The sequence below is a fragment of the Neophocaena asiaeorientalis genome, unplaced genomic scaffold, assembly GCF_003031525.2.
Source record: "Neophocaena asiaeorientalis asiaeorientalis breed wild unplaced genomic scaffold, Neophocaena_asiaeorientalis_V1.1 scaffold46, whole genome shotgun sequence".
In the NCBI taxonomy this organism is placed as follows: domain Eukaryota; kingdom Metazoa; phylum Chordata; class Mammalia; order Artiodactyla; family Phocoenidae; genus Neophocaena; species Neophocaena asiaeorientalis.
Window position 1 is genome coordinate 394607 of NW_020175393.1, and position 19429 is coordinate 414035.

At 35.6% G+C, this 19429-nt stretch overlaps 1 protein-coding gene across 1 annotated transcript in view; it reads right to left on the reverse strand.

Annotated features, from left to right (window-relative positions):
* Positions 1 to 19429, reverse strand: part of MLIP (muscular LMNA interacting protein) — a 112120-nt gene that overhangs the window by 68354 nt on the left and 24337 nt on the right. Inside the window, 1 exon segment of the mRNA XM_024766048.1 lies at positions 9782 to 9853. Within this exon segment, the coding sequence (XP_024621816.1) occupies positions 9782 to 9853 (72 nt within the window).

Sequence of the window (19429 nt, forward strand, 5' to 3'; positions counted from 1 at the left end):
CTCCCAATTGTTTGGCACTGTGCCAGGGATGGGGTTGATGACAAGAATGTATCTCAGCCATTCCTGCCAGGTTTCGAATGGGTATTTTCTTATTAATCTGAGATGCTGGAGTCACTCAGCTGGTTTCTGGATTTCTCTGAGGGAATTTCTCCATGTGCAGCTTTATATTCAATGTGTCCCTAGTAGGTGAGTAGTTCAGAAGCTGCCTATGTTGCCATCTTGGTCCATCCCCTTCATCATTTCTAATAATTATTTGTGTCCACCTGCTTTTTTATTAATCAAGTTCCATGTAGAATTATCCATTTCTAATCTCTTAATTGGACTAACTTTTGACTTTGATCTTATTTGGCATATTCACATTCCATTTCAGTAGTTTCTGTTCATATCCTTACTATTTATTTCCTTCTACATTCTTTGGATTTATCCTATTTTCCCTCAAAGAATCCCTTTTGTTGCATTCTACAAGTTGTGATATGTTGTATGGTCACTGTCATTCAATTCTAAATACATTTTTAGGTATTTCCATTAAGGTAGTTTTTCTTTCTAATTTTTTTAAAATATAAGGGTTTTTTTCCCCCAATTTTTAAATTTCCTACTTATTTAGTTATAACCATAGAACTTTTCAAAATAGCCATTTCTTATGTAGTGTGAGATTTATGGTATAAGACACGATTAGTTTTTTGTAAATATTCCATTTATGTTAAAGAAAACATCTATTCTCTAACTGTTGGTTGCAGAGCTGTGTGTGTGTGTGTGTGTGTGTGTGTGTATCTATCAGATCACGATTTTTCATTTTTTTTCAAATCATCTTAGTTTTACTACTTTCTTTTTCTTTATTCTATTAATAATTGAAAATCATCAATTAATTGAAAGTCACCATAAAATCTCACAGAATTGTAGTGAGTCTGTTAATTTCTCCCTGTGATCTTAGCAATTTTTCTCAATGTAGTTTGAAACCATTTTATTAGCTACATTCATAATTAGAAGTATACCTTCCTCATGAATTAAAAGTTTGTCATTATGAGGTAACCCTCTATATCCCTAATAGTGCTTTGTGTCTTAATCTCTATTTTGCACGATACAACCAAATGTTTTTATTAGCATATACCTAAGATGCAAAATGGAAATAGTCTACATCGCTGAGTCACCGACAGAGAGCCATACTGAATGGCCAAGTTGAGCTATACCTCACTGTGTTGTGGGGAGGAAATAAACATTTATTATGTTAAGCTATCCCCCTTATTTCAATAACTCACAAAGGAAAGTACTGTCTGAAAATCATTTTTTCAAAATCTATTTCTCTGCATTAAATAAAATATAAAATATTGGCTATGATAACCTAATAGAAACTCTTGAGACTGCCTCTTTCCTACCATAAAAAAAATCTCTTTTCCTCTCCTCCTCCATCCTCTATATATTTTTTTCTTTTTTTTGCAGTACGCGGGCCTCTCACTGTTGTGGCCTCTCCGGTTGTGGAACACAGGTTCCGGATGCACAGGCTCAGCGGCCATGGCTCACGGGCCCAGCCGCTCCACGACATGTGGGATCCTCCCGGACCGGGGCACGAACCCGTGTCCCCTGCATCGGCAGGCGGACTCTCAACCACTGCGCCACCAGGGAAGCCCATCCTCTATATTTTTGATTAATCATGAGTAATGAATAGCAGGGAACAGAAGATGTCGTAAAGATAACTCCTTGCTGGTATTCAGATAGCTTAATTTTTCCTTGACATGGTGTTCTAATCACCTCCTATTTACCCTGTTGGTGGGAAGGGGAAGGGCTTCCCACTCTGTGGTGATGGGGATGGCCGAATACATGACACCTGACACTGGACAGGTGAAATCAACAGCAGTTTAATAGTCAGAGGTGGTCACGGCCCAGGGGAAGAAACTGTGCATTCCATCAGGGCCACATAAGAGCTGTGCTCGGGGAACAGTGAACAACAGGGGCTGTGGAAGGCAGGTTTTGTAGGATCAAGAGAGTGAGGCGTCCCTGCTTCCTTAGAAGGGTGTGGTCGGCTTGTTTGAATAAGTAGGCACTGCACCTGGTCGGTTTGATAGGGAGGGTTAGGGGACCTTATCTGGGGGAGCAGAGTGGGGAGGTGAGCTTGCAATTAGACCAGCTGAGGCCCTCCCAATTCTACCAGGTGCCAAGCAGGTAGTATTGGGCTTTAATTTTAGGCTTTACACTACACATGGCTTCTAACTATGACGATCATTATAGAGAAGGATAAAGTCCGAAATTAATGACCCAGAGGGAGGGGATATAGGTATACATATAGCTGATTCAGTTCATTGTAGAGCAGAAGCTAACACAACATTGTAAAGCAATTATACTCAAAAAAAATTTTAAAAAGCCATAGACTGGGAGAAAATACTTGTAAAGTTAAAAAAGGAAAAAAAAAAAAAAGAAGAAGAAAAAAATTAATTAGTGACCAGGATTAACAACAAACTCCTTAGGAGAGAACCTTGGTCTAGCTCTTCCTTGCTCTCCAACAACACCTTCTACCCACTCCTCACTTGCATGCTGCTCTTTAACCACAATGGATCACTTGAGTTCTTTGAACTTGTGCTGACCTTCCAAGCACACGTTATTAACTTTGCCTAGATTATCCCTCCTCCATCCTCAGCTCACTTAGAATTCGTATTCATCCTAAAAATCCTAATCCAGCTCCTTTATAATATATTTTGGCGTTTGCACCAGGCAAAATCTGCCCCTCCCTCCTTGGGGCACTGCATCATTCCATACATGCCTTAAGCATATTGTATCATCATTACTCTTCAACTGTATCTCCTCTCTACTGGACCATTTGTCCTATAACAATTAGGAAACTATGGTATTTATCTTGGCGTTCTAAGGATAGAACACATGATATGTCTTCAGTAAAGATCTTTAGGATGACTTGAAAGGGCAGACTGACAAATAAATGGAGTTAAATGAATAAATGAATCATAGAAAGAATATGATCTTAATATGCCTTGGTAAAATGCTCTAGAGAAAAAGTTTAAACTCTGAATATTTTAAGTAACAGTTTATTTTCCCATATTTCAATTAAATGTGTTTACCATCAAAGATCTGAGTATGTGATCCATGTTAATATAATGAGCAAATATTTTTTCAGCCAAAATCAAATAGGGTTATTATCTTGGTTACTTCGTGGGAAATTACTATAGGAAAACACAACTTTTATTATGCTACTTAAAGTATTGAAATTTACTCAAAGAATGAAAAAACTATCTACTCAGAATGCTTGGAAAATTAAGGAAGATAACTAGTATTCAGTCAGTAATGCTGAAACTTTGAAATGGAGATAATACTCGAACTGCATTAAAATTTGGAAGGGGGATTATTCTAAGTTTGAATAGCCTTGAAATTCACTAGAATTGATTTTTTTATTGACAAGGAGTTCTCTGTCAAATATATCATCTTGATCCACTCCTTCTAGCAGCCGTAAAAAGTAGGTTTTTTCTCTGTAGTACAAAAATGTATTAAAAGAAAATATATTAAATCTCCATTAATGTGAAGCCTGACCGTAGATTGCTTTTTGACAACTTAGCCCGGCAGGATTGTACTGATATTTCTTTAGATTTATTCATTTTGAGTGAAGTTCTCTCAGAATATTCTCCAATTAAAGATTTTATTTAAAAAACATATATTTTCTACCAAACTGGCTGATAGCCAAGTGAGGCATAAATGGAACATGCTTTGAATCCTATTTTTTTTTTTTTTTTTTTTTGAGTACGCGGGCCCCTCACTGCTGTGGCCTCTCCCGTTGCGGAGCACAGGCTCCAGACGCTCAGGCTCAGTGGCCATGGCTCACAGGCCCAGCCGCTCCACGGCATGTGGGATCTTGCTGGACCGCGGCACGAACCCGCGTCCCCTGCATCGGCAAGCGGACTCTCAACCACTGCGCCACCAGGGAAGCCCTGAATCCTATTTTTAAAGATTCTTAACTAATGGTTAGAAATAGTCTCATTAAAAGTGGTTATATTTTACTCAGCACAACCAACTTTGGGGCCCAGTTTTTGAAAAAAGACATAGTGACTCTCCTTTTAGAAGAAAATAGTTTCTGAGCTCAGCATGACATTATAATTAAGAGGTAAGAACTAGGAGCAAGCATTGTAAATCAAAGTCTTTATGAGAATATATGACCACACACTGTAATATGTGTTACCCATCCAAAAGGAGCATCTCTCATGGAATTGCAAACACTGTTAAGTCAGATATATTGAATCAGCAGACTGATTAGAACCTGCTCTTTCTGGAAATAGGATTAAGTTCTAAAAATCTGAAAATAGAATGAATTAGTTGCACTCTAAGAGTTAGAAAGTAAACTCCTTCCATAGAGAGGATACTCTAAAAGGGCTTGTAAATTTTTTGTGATGCCTGAACTATCTAACTGGATTGGATTTCAAAAATTTCATGGGCGAGTACTGTATTTTAATAATGATAAAATTAACCTCCCAAAAAACAATTCAGGCAGAAACCCCAAAACTGCTATTCTTTGTTAATCTGACCAGCTATTTGGTAGAATAAACCCTGTGACTACAAGAGATTTCCTTGATTTTCAGTCATTAATACAAAACCATTTGTAGGATTGGAGATATTCTCATCTAAATAAATCTCATTTTGATTCTCTAGCTGGATATTCAGGTCTGAATAGCATTCAGATCTGAAGAAAAGGGGGAAATGTATGCTGTAAGCCAAAGAGGCCTCCAATATATAAAATTACAGCTTCTTTAAAGGTCTAGTAATATTTATCAGCAGATTATTTTCATATGATTGGTTTAAAAATTTCAAGAATTGAGGAAATTTACTTGGTGTTTTTAATCCCAAGATCTCTGGAGGGTTAAATGTCTGTTCTTCTCACACAGAAGGAAGGGAGTTTTGGCAAGTCATTACGGCCAGTTTCAAACCTGTTCCTGAAGACTTAATGGCAAAGCCACCAGACTTTTTCTTCGTTTAATCAAGTATATCAGAAGTGTGTTCCTGATTCCCAGCCAGCACCTCCTCTACTGTAATTCACCACCTCTCTTTTAATAACTCAAAAAATTGGGCTGCTTTGTAAACCCTCACTAACTCAAGTCTTGTCAGAACTAAGCTATTTCCAATTCCCTTTAACTGTTCCTCATTAAAAAAAAAAACAAAAAACTTCTGCTGCTCTAATTTGATGAAGATTTAAATATATTCTAGCAAGTAATAAAATATTATCCAAAACATCACCTCTTGCTCAATATTTCACTTTAGCTAATTGATGTCACTGTTGCATGGTGAACAGGGAAAAGCTAAGGGATAATCAGATCCCACTTAAGGTCCATTTCAGCAACTCACTAGCCCTGCAGCTTTGGGAAATTTAGTTGACATTTTGGAGCATCAAAATTTTCACAGAGTTGTGAGGATAGTAAAGCATTTAGCTCAGTGTCTGACATGCTAAAGTACTCAGTATGGCAGCCATTGTGATTGTATTCTTTAACCATTAAAAATTACCAAGTCTAAAACCAACTTACTTTCCTTGTAGCAGAAGGCCTTTTATATCTTTTCCATGGAATTAGAATTGATGAAGCTTATTCTACCCTAAAGGAAGACGCTTATCATCATCCTAATTGCCATATACGAGGCCCCCTTATTTTTACAATCCTATGAGCAAAAAATTGTTTTAAAATCGTGTGGAATAAAATTGGAAATTTAAGAGACCTACCCAGGTGCAAACTAAATTAATTCATTCAATGAATGTTTAACAAAAACTACTAGGTTTTCTCAAATAGTTTATAGTAGAAAAAAAAAAAAAACAACCAGTATGCATACTTTAATATGGTTTACTAAGCGCCTTAAAAGAAATAGTTGCATGGTAGACAACTGCCCAAGAAGAACCAATTGGTATAGATCTGGGTCCTGGGCACTTTTCCATTGTTAAAGAAATTGGGAACACATTTACTTCTTGAACTAACCTAAATTAAGAGATGTCTCTCTAGTCTAGACCATATGCTAAGTTGGTAACCAGATTTTGTTAAATTTTTGAGACATGCAAAGATCCTAAAATAGTCTCACCCAACGACATATGTTTAATCAGATTGGAGTTTACCAACTCATGTTTTAAAAAATTAAACTGGCAACTTAGAATAAAATGATTTGACAATTGACAAGATATCTCAAATCTTTACCTTTCTATTTTTGTAGCACAGTTTTTACTACTGTCTTCAAAACAGTTGTTCTTTATCCTCCTTCCACCAGGAAAAATAAAATAATTTTTCTCCTGTACCTTTCATTTAAATAATTAATCCTATAATTTATAGGTGCTATTTATAAAATTGAGCTACTCTAAAATTCTTTCAAACACATTAAGCTTATGAATTAAATGCATAGTAATATCATTTGTTGGGAAACAGTACCTAACCCTAGCCTTGATTTTATCCTGAGAAATAATTGTGAGGAAGGGAACAGATAAATTACTTACAAGGAAAAAGTGTATTCTTTCATGGAAAAAAATTAATCACTCTGAGACAATATATATTGGCAATATTTGATTTCAAGGAAATATCCCTTCATCTTTCCTTTCCTTAACACAATTGCTCAATAAAAATAATAATCCATTTATTTAGAATATTAAAATGTGCCCTTCAGTTTAATTTTAACTTTTTACCTATTGCTATCAGACTCAGATGATTAAGAAGAAAAATTAGTCAATAAGAGAGAGAGAGATCTTCAACATTCTCTGAAAAGGACAGCAGTACCCACATTGAGACTAAAAAATAATGTCCATATCAAACTTATTTCCTCTACAGAGTCTAGTATATTGTTGAACATATTGTAATAAGGACAGTCACAAATGCACATTCATCTGATTATTTTGTTCCTGTTTTATAATCACTTGTATTACATCCTCATCTCAATCTTAGAGAAGATGATTATTGGCAGGAGATTAAGTCAAAGACCCCAACACCAACACATTAAAATATGATGGCTGTAAAGCCTTAGTTAAGGCTTTAGTTAAAAATTCTTCCCTCCTAAAAGTTCATAGGGGAAAAAATGATAGAAAATGGAATAAGCTATAAATTTAAGTTTGACACAGACAATAAATTACAGAATTGAAGTATCAGAAACCTCATGTCCCCTGCCAACAAAATGTACTCTTTTGAAAATTATGGGTTTCATCAAGGGGTGATTAAAACTGAAACCAATCCAAGGATTCAATGAAAGCTTAATGTCTGATTGGAAGGGATGCCTGTACTTCAATTTGGAGAAAATGTTGCTTTTAAAAATAGTATTATTTTTTAAAGTGATTCTGGTTCCTCATTAATTATACTATATGCTATAAAACAGAATGTGGTGTAAAAAATCCGGTTGGGGGAGAGAATTAATTGTCCACCTATCTTAAGACGAAGTAAATGTGCTTTTTCTATCTTCAAGGCGTTCCACAGCACAGACCCTAACAGAATATTGTGATGACACTGTGCCATCATCCTACCCCCTAATTGTGCTGTTCTGTAAGATATTAAAGGGATCTCAGAAAAGCTTCTGTGATTTAAAATATTCCAAAATGTTAATCCTCTCCCAAATAGATGTCTCTGATGATTATAGTTTTAATTTACTCACTCAACTCAGAAATAAGTCCCTTTGATTTTAATGTCATAGGATGAGTTCTATTGTATAAACAGTTGGGCAAAATGATCGAAATTACCAGATTTATTTTTTAAAAACAACAACCATGAAAGAAACAGCACAATACCATTCAAGAAATATTACTGAAAATAGAAATAAACTCTCATGAAATCTTGGGATAATACTTTTGTTATTTAAAAATTCTTACAGAGTAAAATCTCTTATTGAGGAATACATAACATGGGAAAGCCAGCCAAAAAAAAAAAAAAAAATGTGGAATTATAAAAGGCTCTAAAGAAAAACAAACATCATGTTATATCCTGTGACCTTCGAAGAATTCAAATATTTATTGTCCAAAACCAACATCTTAGCCAAGAGACCATTATCCACACTAGATAATTTTATTAGATATTTTAAATTAGATATCATGATATTTAAACTTAGATATTTTAAACTAGATATCATGATATTTACATGTTGTGGTACTAAAAATAAAAATAATAATTTTACTGAAGAGTATGTTTTATTCAAAATTAAAAACACAAAACCTCTCCCAAATGAACTTGCATTAGGTTCAATGCAAAACGATACCACCATAGACATTTATGAAATGAGTTTGTGATGCAATTTGAAATTAAGCTAATCATTCCTCATGGATTATAATCTCAAAAATCCACTGAATTGGAAGAGAAGAGAGCTGGCCAGCATGAGGGAAGGACACTGTGGCAGAACAGCCCCTATTCTCTCTGTCTGGCTACTGAGTGGGAGAGCTTCTCCCATTTCTGTGAAGGCAGGCACTTGTGACCAGATTTTGGAAATGTCCATCTGAAATGGGGAGAAGGTCTATGGTGAGGGAACACTTCTACTATGACTCCACATAATATTTAACTCTAGAAAATAGGATAAGGGGCATCTGGTGAAGGTGTCACTTCTTGAAGCCTCCTGAAACCTCCTGAAATTGGTGTTTTACGCCCATCTCATCTTTCAATGAACCATAGAAGGTCAAAATTCAGAAGAGAAGCTAGAGAAAAAGTTACAGATGGCCCCCTCACCTCCCACCTCCAGTTCAAGGCATTCAGATATATAGAGCATAGACTCTGGGCCACAGGTGGATAATTGGGAATTTGTTATCAGAGATACATGATATAAGAGATATTGCCAACCAATGTTCACCTATATACCACTTAGAATATCCCACTAACAATTCCTACTTTTTTAGACAAAAGCATATATAACAGTTTTATTCTCCAGATCATGCTAAAATAACAAGAATGTAGGCTCACAAGCCAGTGGTCAAAATACCACCTGGTTGCAAACATTAACATTTTGACAAATTATAACATTACTTGAAACACTATAATTGCACAGAAAAAAATGGGCTTCATGCAAAGATAAATTGCCAAAATAAATATCATAAAAATAACATAAGAAATGTATCATGTCATAGACCTGGTAATTGATTTCACTTCAATTCTGATATGATCCTCCACTGGGGCTTCATTTGAGTATTTGTAATGGACTTATGAAACAAGGGGCTTTAATTTAATTTACCTACTGAAGCAGAATCCTGTAATTTTACAGTTAATGACTCAATAGCAAGTCAAAAATGCCCTGGAGCCATGTGAAAATAGCTGGGTCATTGGAAGGGATATCAAACCCTCCCTCCCATTCATGGAGGTCAGATCAATGGCTGAGGAAAATGGATAACGATGTTCAGACCGTGATGGGATTTAAGAGGCTAAGTTGGATGTTTGGCTATAATATTTCCACCCTGTGGAAGCCACTATTAATCATCAAATTTCAAAGGTGGCCAGTTGCCCACACGTAACCCCATTTTACCTCTACTCTATTGATCAATGTGAATAGAGGTAGAAGCTCTTAAATATTAATAACCATTTAAAATTCCAAAGGACAGGGATGTACCCAAATCTGAATCAAGTTTCTCAGAGCTGCTTAGTAGCTTGGATACTCCAGGCTCCTACCAAGACTTGACCAATAAATCAGTGATGTCTCCAATTCTATCCAAGATGCTTTCACTATGTCATCCTAAACTAAGAGCAGCATTTTATTTTAGTAAAGGCAGAACTTGAAAACAGAATTTTTTTTTAAACATAACAAAAATGACATAAGCAATTTTAGAAAACATCACCAAAATTCACTCTGCTTTTGAGCCAACACTGACCTTCTGTTCCAAAAGCAATGTGTTTGTTGGGATTGCTGCAAAAGCCTTGTAGCTGGACTTGGTCTTGTATTGCTAGAATGGGGGTAACCAGAAAGCAAGAGTGGAGTTGAAAAGGGGAAAGAATGTGACATAAATTTAGACTAGTTCTACCCAGTTAAACCACATGTTATCAAATGAAGAAAGCAGTGATTATGCTTCAACAACTTGTTTTTGCCAGAAAAAAATTAGTTTATCATGTTAATATTTTATTAGAATGAGAAGCAAAGAAATATCACAGTAAAATATCAGCCTAGAGATTATAGGCAAGTATAGGCTATATCATTTCAGAACTTAAAAACATTCATTTTTACAAAGTTATATATAGATTTCTCATTAGCAGCATGCCCTGAGAAGAATACTATTGTATAAATATTTGGGGTATTTTTGCTTGATTCTCAAAGGAAAGCAATTCTTTTTTTATAGTGTCATAACTAACAAATATTATGCCAATAAGTTTAATTGAACTCAATACATTCTCTTGCATCATTCATAAAAACAATGATCAGAACACATAACATTTAGCAGTAATTTTTAGAAAGTAGTATATTTTGAATAGAAGTGATATCAGCAATTTAACTCCATAATGGAAAACCTAGAAGGCCATGCTCTTGATCTTAATTTCATTTTTTTAAACCTTATCACCCTTTCCTGCACTTTCTAATACAGTGATGTTAATGAATCAAATGATAAAACATTCTGAGTTTTCTCAGAATGGGCCTATCACTGTTGTGGCCTCTCCCATTGCAGAGCACAGGCTCCAGATGCGCAAGCTCAGCGGCCATGGCTCACGGGCCTAGCCGCTCCGCGACGAACCCATGTTTCCTGCATCGGCAGGCGGACTCTCAACCACTGCGCCACCAGGGAAGCCCAACATTCTGAGTTTTAAGTAAAACTCAGAGTAATCTAGTTCAGTTTTGGGAAGTATTTGGGGGAGAGGGTTGAGCGTGAGAAAGTTGTAGAAACCAGTATCATATAGATAACCAAAGGCCCAGTTTTGATATTGTTCTGGATCCCAAGCTGCTTAACTAAACTCAAGGTTCCTCTCACTTCAAAAGCTCTCAGGCAACTTCCCCACTCGCCCAGAGCCAGCGGGAAACTGGCACGCAGCTCCAGGCTGTCTTTGTCCCCTGGAAAGAAGACCAAAGGATCTACAGAAGAAGACACGGTAATCAAGTAAAATAAAACCTTGAATTTTATGGATGGGATTGGTGTAACCTTCATGCAACTGGTGTGAGGAAGGTAAGAAGCTGGCACATTCATATTCCTTAGGAAGAAGTTCAAGTAGAAAAAAATCAAAATGCCAGACCTGGAAGAAGAAAGTCTCTGGTCCCTTCAAGACTTGAGCTTACCTACTGAAGCAGAATCCTGTAATTTTATAATTAATGACTAAAGTCATTAATTATAAGTCTCTCCATTGATCCAGTGCTGCTATCATCTCCAGAAAATAATGTATCTGGATAAGCACTAAAATAAAATGCCATCTCAGCATGTGGAATTAGAGCTGACATCTATGACTAGGCGAATAACATGCATTGCCTCATTTAATTTTGCAGAATCCCTATAACTAAAGAGTCATTAGGAAAAGAAGATGTGGTGAGCTCAGGTGACTCATCTAAGACCACAGCCCATAAAAAACAAACAGATTTGGAATCCAGGTCCATCTGGATCCAATATCCATGCTTCTCTATAAGATACTTTTTCCCAAGGAATATCTAAACAGGCAAATAATGCAGAATAAAATATGTTATTAATACTCCACAAGGGTTTGTGGATATTTAACTGTAGCAATAGTTGCAACAATAATAATAGATAACAATCACTACAAGCCAGGTACTCTTCTGAAACCTTAATGTGTATTATCTCATTTAGTTTTCACAACAAACCTATTATGTAGGTATTACATTATGTTTACCTTATATATGGAAATTAAAACAGATAGATGTTAAGAAACTTATCCAAGGTCACTAGCTACTAAATCATAGCTGGGATTTGGACACGGGGGCTCCAGCTCAACAACTGTGATTTACCTGCCATATGCTCTTGCCTCTCCTTTCAGGATGCGTAATCATTTATAATGCTTGTTCTCCTATCCGCAGCTGTCCTAAAGAATATAGTTGACGAAGCCTTTACAGAGCAATATCTTATTATAAATGTAATGCCATATAATCTTAGAATTAGAAGTGATACTGATGGCAATCTGTTTCAACCCCCTCATCCAAGGCATCAATCTCTCTGATTCTCTGTTCAGGCACACCATGAACAATTGCCTACCTGCCAAGGCAGCACATTCAGGTCTAATTGTTAGAACTGGTACAAAATTCCCCTTTATATTGAGCCAAAATATGTTTCCTGCTAACTTACTCCTATAGGACTTTGGTCCTCTTTTTCCCTGCTTGGACTAAGAGCTCTCTTCTGTGTGATAGTTATACTGCTGTTTCCACCTACCCCTTCTTTACTGATCCTCAGCTGAAGAATTTCACTATCCCTTTCCTCGGTCAATATTCCTTTAAATATTTTTAATTTAATTTTTATTTTAGATTAGATTATAGTTGATTTACAATGTGTAAAAAAATGATACAAATGAACGTATTTATAAAACAGACTCACAGACCTCAAAACAAAATTTATGGGGACTTCCCTGGTGGCGCAGTGGTTAAGAATCTGCCTGCCAGTGCAGGGGACACGGGTTTCAGCCCTGGTCCGGGTGGATTCCCCCATGCCGCGGAGCAACTAAACCCGTGTGCCACAGCTACTGTGTCTGCACTTTAGAGCCGATGAGCCATAGTTACATAGCCCACATGCCACAGCTACTGAAGCCCACGCGCCTAGAGCCCATGCAATGCAACAAAAGAAGCCACTGCAATGAGAAGCCCACACCCTGCAATGAAGAGTAGCCCCCACTGGCCACAACTAGAGAAAGCCCACACGCAGCAGTGAAGACCCTACATAGCCAAAAAATTAAAAATAAAATAAAAGAACATTTACATTTCTTCTAAAAAAAAATAAAAAATAAAAATTTATGGTTACCAAAGTGGAAACGTGGGGAGAAGGATAAATTAGGAATTTGGGATTAACACACTATTATATATAAATTTTTTAAAGGTGTATTTATCTAGATGTATTTTTAACACAAAGTAGAATATCATCATCACTGACATGATATTGACAATAAACTCAATTAATACAGTGAAGATGATACTCATTGGCATTGCCTCCCTGGTTTTTGTGATGTGTTTAGAATACACAGAATGAAGTTGAGGTCATTTTATATTGTTGGATCACATTGAGTATGCTATTACCTAAAATTCCTAATCCTTTCGTCTTTTTCTTAACATTTGTTGAAATTAACCTCTATCCTGTAGTTATGCTTTTTTCCTTCTAGATCCAAAAATAGTACTTTAGGTATTATCTCTATCCAATTTCACTGATTAGATTTGTCAGTCATTGTAAACTGCAAAGATAATAATTTTATATTATTTCATGAACCATTTTTTATGCATATCATCTTTATCTTCATTCAAGTCACATACAAGGATAGGGAGGTCTTGCCTACTGCATTCTGCCAACCTGGTGGGCATCAATCCATCTTGTAAATTTATTTGGATACGGCAGTTCAACTAATAGACTCACTCAACAAAATATTATTGAGTATCTACTTTGTGACATGCATTGCTCTAAGTATTGGTGATTCAGCAGTAAACAAACACACAAAGCCTTTACTCTCTAGAACTTACATCTTAATGAACTGAAACAAACAAATAAGAAAGCAAAAGAAAAGCCATAGAGAGATAATAATATGCATAAAATTAAAAGAAGGTGATGAGACAGACAGTGATCTCGAGGATGCTTTGGATTAAGCATTCAGAATTCACAGAAATATATCACTACTTCTCAAATATCTCTCCTTGTTCAAGATATCATGAAAGACATCACAAAAGCTAGAAGCTGGAAAGCGTTCAATAAATGTCTTTTGCTTGAAGAAAATGTCTGACTTCCAGTTATAACTCTTTTGGTAAACATTCACAACCTAAGAATTTGCCATAATTTTCAGAATTTACCTTCCATTTTTTGTGTTAAAAAAACAGCTTGCTTCTTTTTTCTGGTAAATCTCCTCTTTCCCATCATTTACAATACTGCTTTTGCAATAAAATTAGAAATTTCATCTGTTTTTTGAGATACGATTTATCTAGACCAGGAGATATGAACTTATTTAGAGCAACTAGATGTCCTTTCTAGTTCTTCATCTATCTTGGGCTTTATGCATCTCTAAGACATATGTAGCCTTTCCTTCTCAGTCCAAACATCATTCTTGCTGCCATAAGAGATACTTTTTGTGTTCAGTATATTTCTTTTAGGTTCTCCTAACAATATCCAAATTTGGAGTATATTTCTTTTTTAGTATGTCAAGGCTTCCAGGTATGAAAGCAAATTCATTGGTTTCCCTTCCTTGGCTTAAAATTACAGATCACTCTAGTCACTGTAATTATAACTTAAATAATAAGAATAGGCTGTAATATTACAGGCTGGAATCACCATTAGCTAGTCATACAAGGTAGAACCAACCAGCCTGTCTTTGAATCCAGCAAAAAATTCAGTGATAACTACTATATCTCTCCAATTTGCAATCTATGCTTTTAGTCATCTTTCCATAAATATCTGTTAAATATTCACTACATAACAGGTACAGGGCAAAGTTTAGGTTTAAAAAAGGAAATTGGGGCTTCCCTGGTGGCGCAGTGGTTGAGAGTCCGCCTGCCGATGCAGGGGACATGGGTTCGTGCCCCGGTCTGGGAAGATCCCACATGCCGCAGAGCGGCTGGGCCCGTGAGCCATGGACGCTGAGCCTATGCGTCCGGAGCCTGTGCTCTGCAACAGGAGAGGCCACAACAGTGAGAGGCCCACGTACCGCAAAAAAAAAAAAAAAGAAATTGCATTTTGTATGTAAGTTTATCAGAGCTAATTCTATTTATAGGCAGTGCTAGATATTGTAACATAAATCTTGGGTGTGAAGGTGGGGATAGCAAGAACACACCCTCCCCTTCAGAAAATATTTCCCACCACTCTCCTCACCACCACCCCCATCACTGACATATAAAATTCACCACAGGCTCTAGTAATAAAGACCTATGAGATCTCAAAACAAACTGTACTATTTGCCTTGAGAATCAGGGATTTGAACTCATGGTTACACTTTAAGTACAGGTAAATGGCAGGACCTCAAATTACATAAACAACAAGACCCTGAGGAAGGGTCTGACCATACTCTCTCAAGAAACATCACCTTCTTGGATGTCACCCTTTCAGAGAAACCTATCTCTGCCACCCAACATAAATTGGTGACAACCACCTCTTACCCTGCTATACTTTTCTCTATACTTATGATCTTCTAACATACAAGAAAATTTACTTATTGGGGAGGGGGAGGGTCGTGGACTGTTTCTCTTTCACTATAGAATATAAATGTTCTTTTAGCAGGCATTTTTTGCAATTCTATTTGTTTCAGCATCTTCACAACTTTGAAACTTGTACATAATGAGCACTCAATACATATTTATTTTACAAATGAGTGATTTTTTTTGAACTCAGATTGACCATTTTTGCTCATAGAGGTACATTTCATTCTGTTCCCAGATTATGTAAGGATCAGCAGAAATGGAGAAAGTCACATAGAGGCTTGTAACCACCAAGTTTTCAGTGTGATATACTTGGAAATGTTATGATGCCTTAAAAGAATGAGAGTTTATAAATAAAACATCAACTATAAAAGTTCATAAAATATCTAAAAGCTCCCAACTGATTCCCTAACCAATCCATGTGTCCAGCTAGCTTTCAGGCCAGGACAGTGACACCACTGGAGCCCACACAGAGCTTCAGACAATCATCATTGAGGGGCAAAATGTATAAGGTTTTGATGTAATAGCCATCCCAAATTTCCATATGGAGCACCATGATAACTCACTAGGAGAAAAATGTAAATTATAATGAAGGCAAAAGATATTGGGAACCCAAATACAACTTCATAGATTAATTTTCTGATATTCAGGTTTTCCCAAGGGGAAAAAGTGTCTCAGACAATATACACATTGATCAAAGAGCCATGGGAGCAACATTCAGGGAGACACCCATCCTGTCTAGAACCATGATTATAATGTGAAATGATATTTTTCAACCATATCTGAAATTAAAATATAGCCGTTATACTAATAAAAGCAGATTCAGAACTTTAAGATTCTATCTATGAAAAAGAAACATCAAACATACCTTATACCTGAATTTAGCTCAGCCTAAGCTAGCTGTTCCAGTTCATTTTCATATCAAAGGACAGTAAGGCCAGACTTGGAACTAATATCTTTCAAGCATTGATGTTTTAATTTGATGGCTATCTGTATTCTAGGACCTCTTTCCTTTCAGGATCTGGCACTGAGTGAAGCTGATCTAAATCTGAAACTCTTTGACTTCAAAGAGGGTCCTGTGCTCAGATTAGCACAACAGTGGAACGAGCCAGACAAGAAACAGTCCCTAAAAGCATATAAATCCTTTGATATCCCAAAGCTTTTGTCTATTTCCTCCTATCAATCTATAAAGTAATCTTAGCAATTTAAACAAAACGAGTCAAACATCAAAAGAAACTGCGATAAGATTTATCTCTTCCAGTATCCAACAGTGTCCATTTTACTGAACTTTTTACACTCAAGTTACAATTCTTGCAAAGAATAGTTTTATTTTTATATCTATATCTATCTATATATATACACATACTGATTTTTTACCTACAGAGATAACAGCAAGAAGCAAGGAGGAAATAAATATGACAAATATTTATATGATATGTATATATGATAAATATGACAAATAAATATGTCTCGAGAGAAACCAATTTTGCAAAAGTTATTATAAATTTTACCCATTATAAGAAGCATTTTTTCTGTTCAAAGGAACAGATAAAAATGGATTAATTATAATCATTCTCCATATTTTCATACATGTTCATCAAATTTAAGAAGCATTTCTACAAGCCTGAACTTTATTAACTTGGATATAAAGAAAATAAGCAGAAAAAATAAAGCTAACACTGAAAATTCTTCAAAATTGGAGGCAGTAAATGAGCTGGGGAGGAACAGGTCTTCAAAAAACTTGATTTTAGGGCAAAAAAGGAATTCATCAGAAGCCACTCTGGGCTCACTCTTTTCCAACTCTCCAAAACTGGGACAAAACATGAACAAAACAGAGTGAACCACAAACAGAAACCCTCTAAGAAGCCTGTGGAGTAACACTACTTTTCATAGAGGTAAAGAATAAGTGTAAGGCAGTATGGTTTAAGGGATAATTGCCAGTAAATTCAGGAAAAAGTAATGTTTAGATCACCAGGGGTTTTTTTTTCAATACATTACAAATGAATTCCATAATCACACATATGTATTGAAAAGATCATCACCAGGTCATTTCACCTCAAATAAATCATATTTTCAAACTTAGAGTTAGAGAGAAAGTTAGATTTCCTCCATCCCATTTGCTTTGAAGTTTAAAATACAAGGACTTAATAATCTTGAAAAATACATTTTAAAATGATCCAAATATTATACAAGTTGATAATTCTAATCATCATTTCATTCCTTCATAAGAGTTAATAAATAAGGCTAAAATGATAATTAATATGAGTTATTGCTTTGTAGCAATAAATCTCAGTAATAAAGAACATGGCTTCAGGAATCAGTAGATTTCAATTAATATAAATGTCAGCTCTGCCAGTATAAGAAATGTAACCTGGGCAAGTTATTCACTGAACTACAGTTTCTTGGTATACAGAATGAAGAAAATAATATTACCAATCTCATATGGTCATGACAAAATTAACTAACATGGTCCCTTTTAATTAAATTTTAACTACTTTGCTTAACTACTGGGATAGTCCTTGACTCACAGAAAGTATTTGATATCTGTTACTGTAATTATCATTACTATCATCACTATTCGATGATAAGGCCAATCTTCTTACATGTCCACATATACTCCTCTGGGATCATCTTCTGTATATTTGGTGGAGTTGTTTACCATTTCTGAAATGCCACCTGCTTTCCTCTTCATTAAGCTAAATCCTAAACATTTCCAACAGGCCTGACATTTATGATAACTTCCCTTACTAAACATATCCCATAATAATATTTCTCTTATACTGAATTCAGTGAACTCTTATACATAATCTGTATTACGTTATATTAATATTGCCTTATCCTTGTTTTCTAGCTTTACTGTAGATTTAATAACTCTCTATAGCTTCTCCACATTATATATATGTATATGTTGTTTTGCTGAATAAAATATATTTTTAAGATAAAGGCTTATTTTCCTTAAAAATAAAACACATCCACAAAAAAGCTAGTATGGTGGTGGGCATACAGTAGACGTCTAATGCATGCTTTTTAAGTTGAATTGTACTGTAACATATTAACAGCATCATGTGGGCTGTTTCATCTTTTCCATGGTAAGTTCATCATCCCAACAGTGACAGAGTTGAATACAATCTCCATGGAACCAACTTGGACACTCTAAAATGGTGTTAATTCAATGCACTGAACTGAAAATCCAAACCCCCTCCTAATACAGACACTTTCATAATTTTATTTCATTTATAGAATACTGACTGAATCCTAAGTGTCTAAACTCCATATCTTAAATTACATGAGAACAGTTGGGAAGCTGCTACACTCTAGGGCAGAGTTGCCTTCCTCCAGGAAAAAGGAACAATGAATGCTCTGGGTAACTCCTTCAAATGTTTCCCTTCTCATATTAAAGTAAATGCTGATTTCACATCCTTCCTCAATGGGTCGCTTCAGAGCATTTAACAGTCAATACTTCTCCTCTCTTAACTTTACTTCCCTCTACCCAGCCTGTCCATCCTTTCTGTATGTTATAATCATTAAGTATTCAGTGTTCATAATAAATCAAATAATTTTCACATACAAAGGAAATTTCTATTCTCTTTGCCCAACATATATATAGCTAAATCCATATTGATTTAGCTTGAGGTGTATGGAGAGCAATAAAGAAATCATCATGGTGGAAGGGGAAGAAAATTACTACTAATAAATTAATGCCAGCAGAGGAAATAGAAAGTTGTCAGATTGTCTGGGCAGTTATACGGGGCTTGATATATGATAATAGTCCATTTTACAGTAATCCTGTCTACTATTTTATCAGTACAGGGTATTCTGATGGACAATAGGGTCCATGTTATTAAAGAATCAGAAATGTATCATATTCCCAAATTCCATCTAACTGCTCTAAATTCCATCTTCGGGATCAATAATATAACTCATATTATGCCTGGCAAAAATGCCCTTGGAGCCACAGGTATAAAAGGTTACCACAAGAGGATTTGCAACATCAAAGAGGCTTTGAGAAACATACACAATTTTAGACCGTTTATAATTCATCTACACATTCAAATATACCAAATCTTAGATCCCCTTGCACTATCTCCTTGTAGGAACAGAAAGAATATCATAATTGATGATTTTTCCCCTGAAAAAAATGATTCCGTATTTCAAAAGAAACATGCACCATGCAACGTGCAAAAAAAAAAAAAAAAAAAAAAAAAAAACCTTGGTT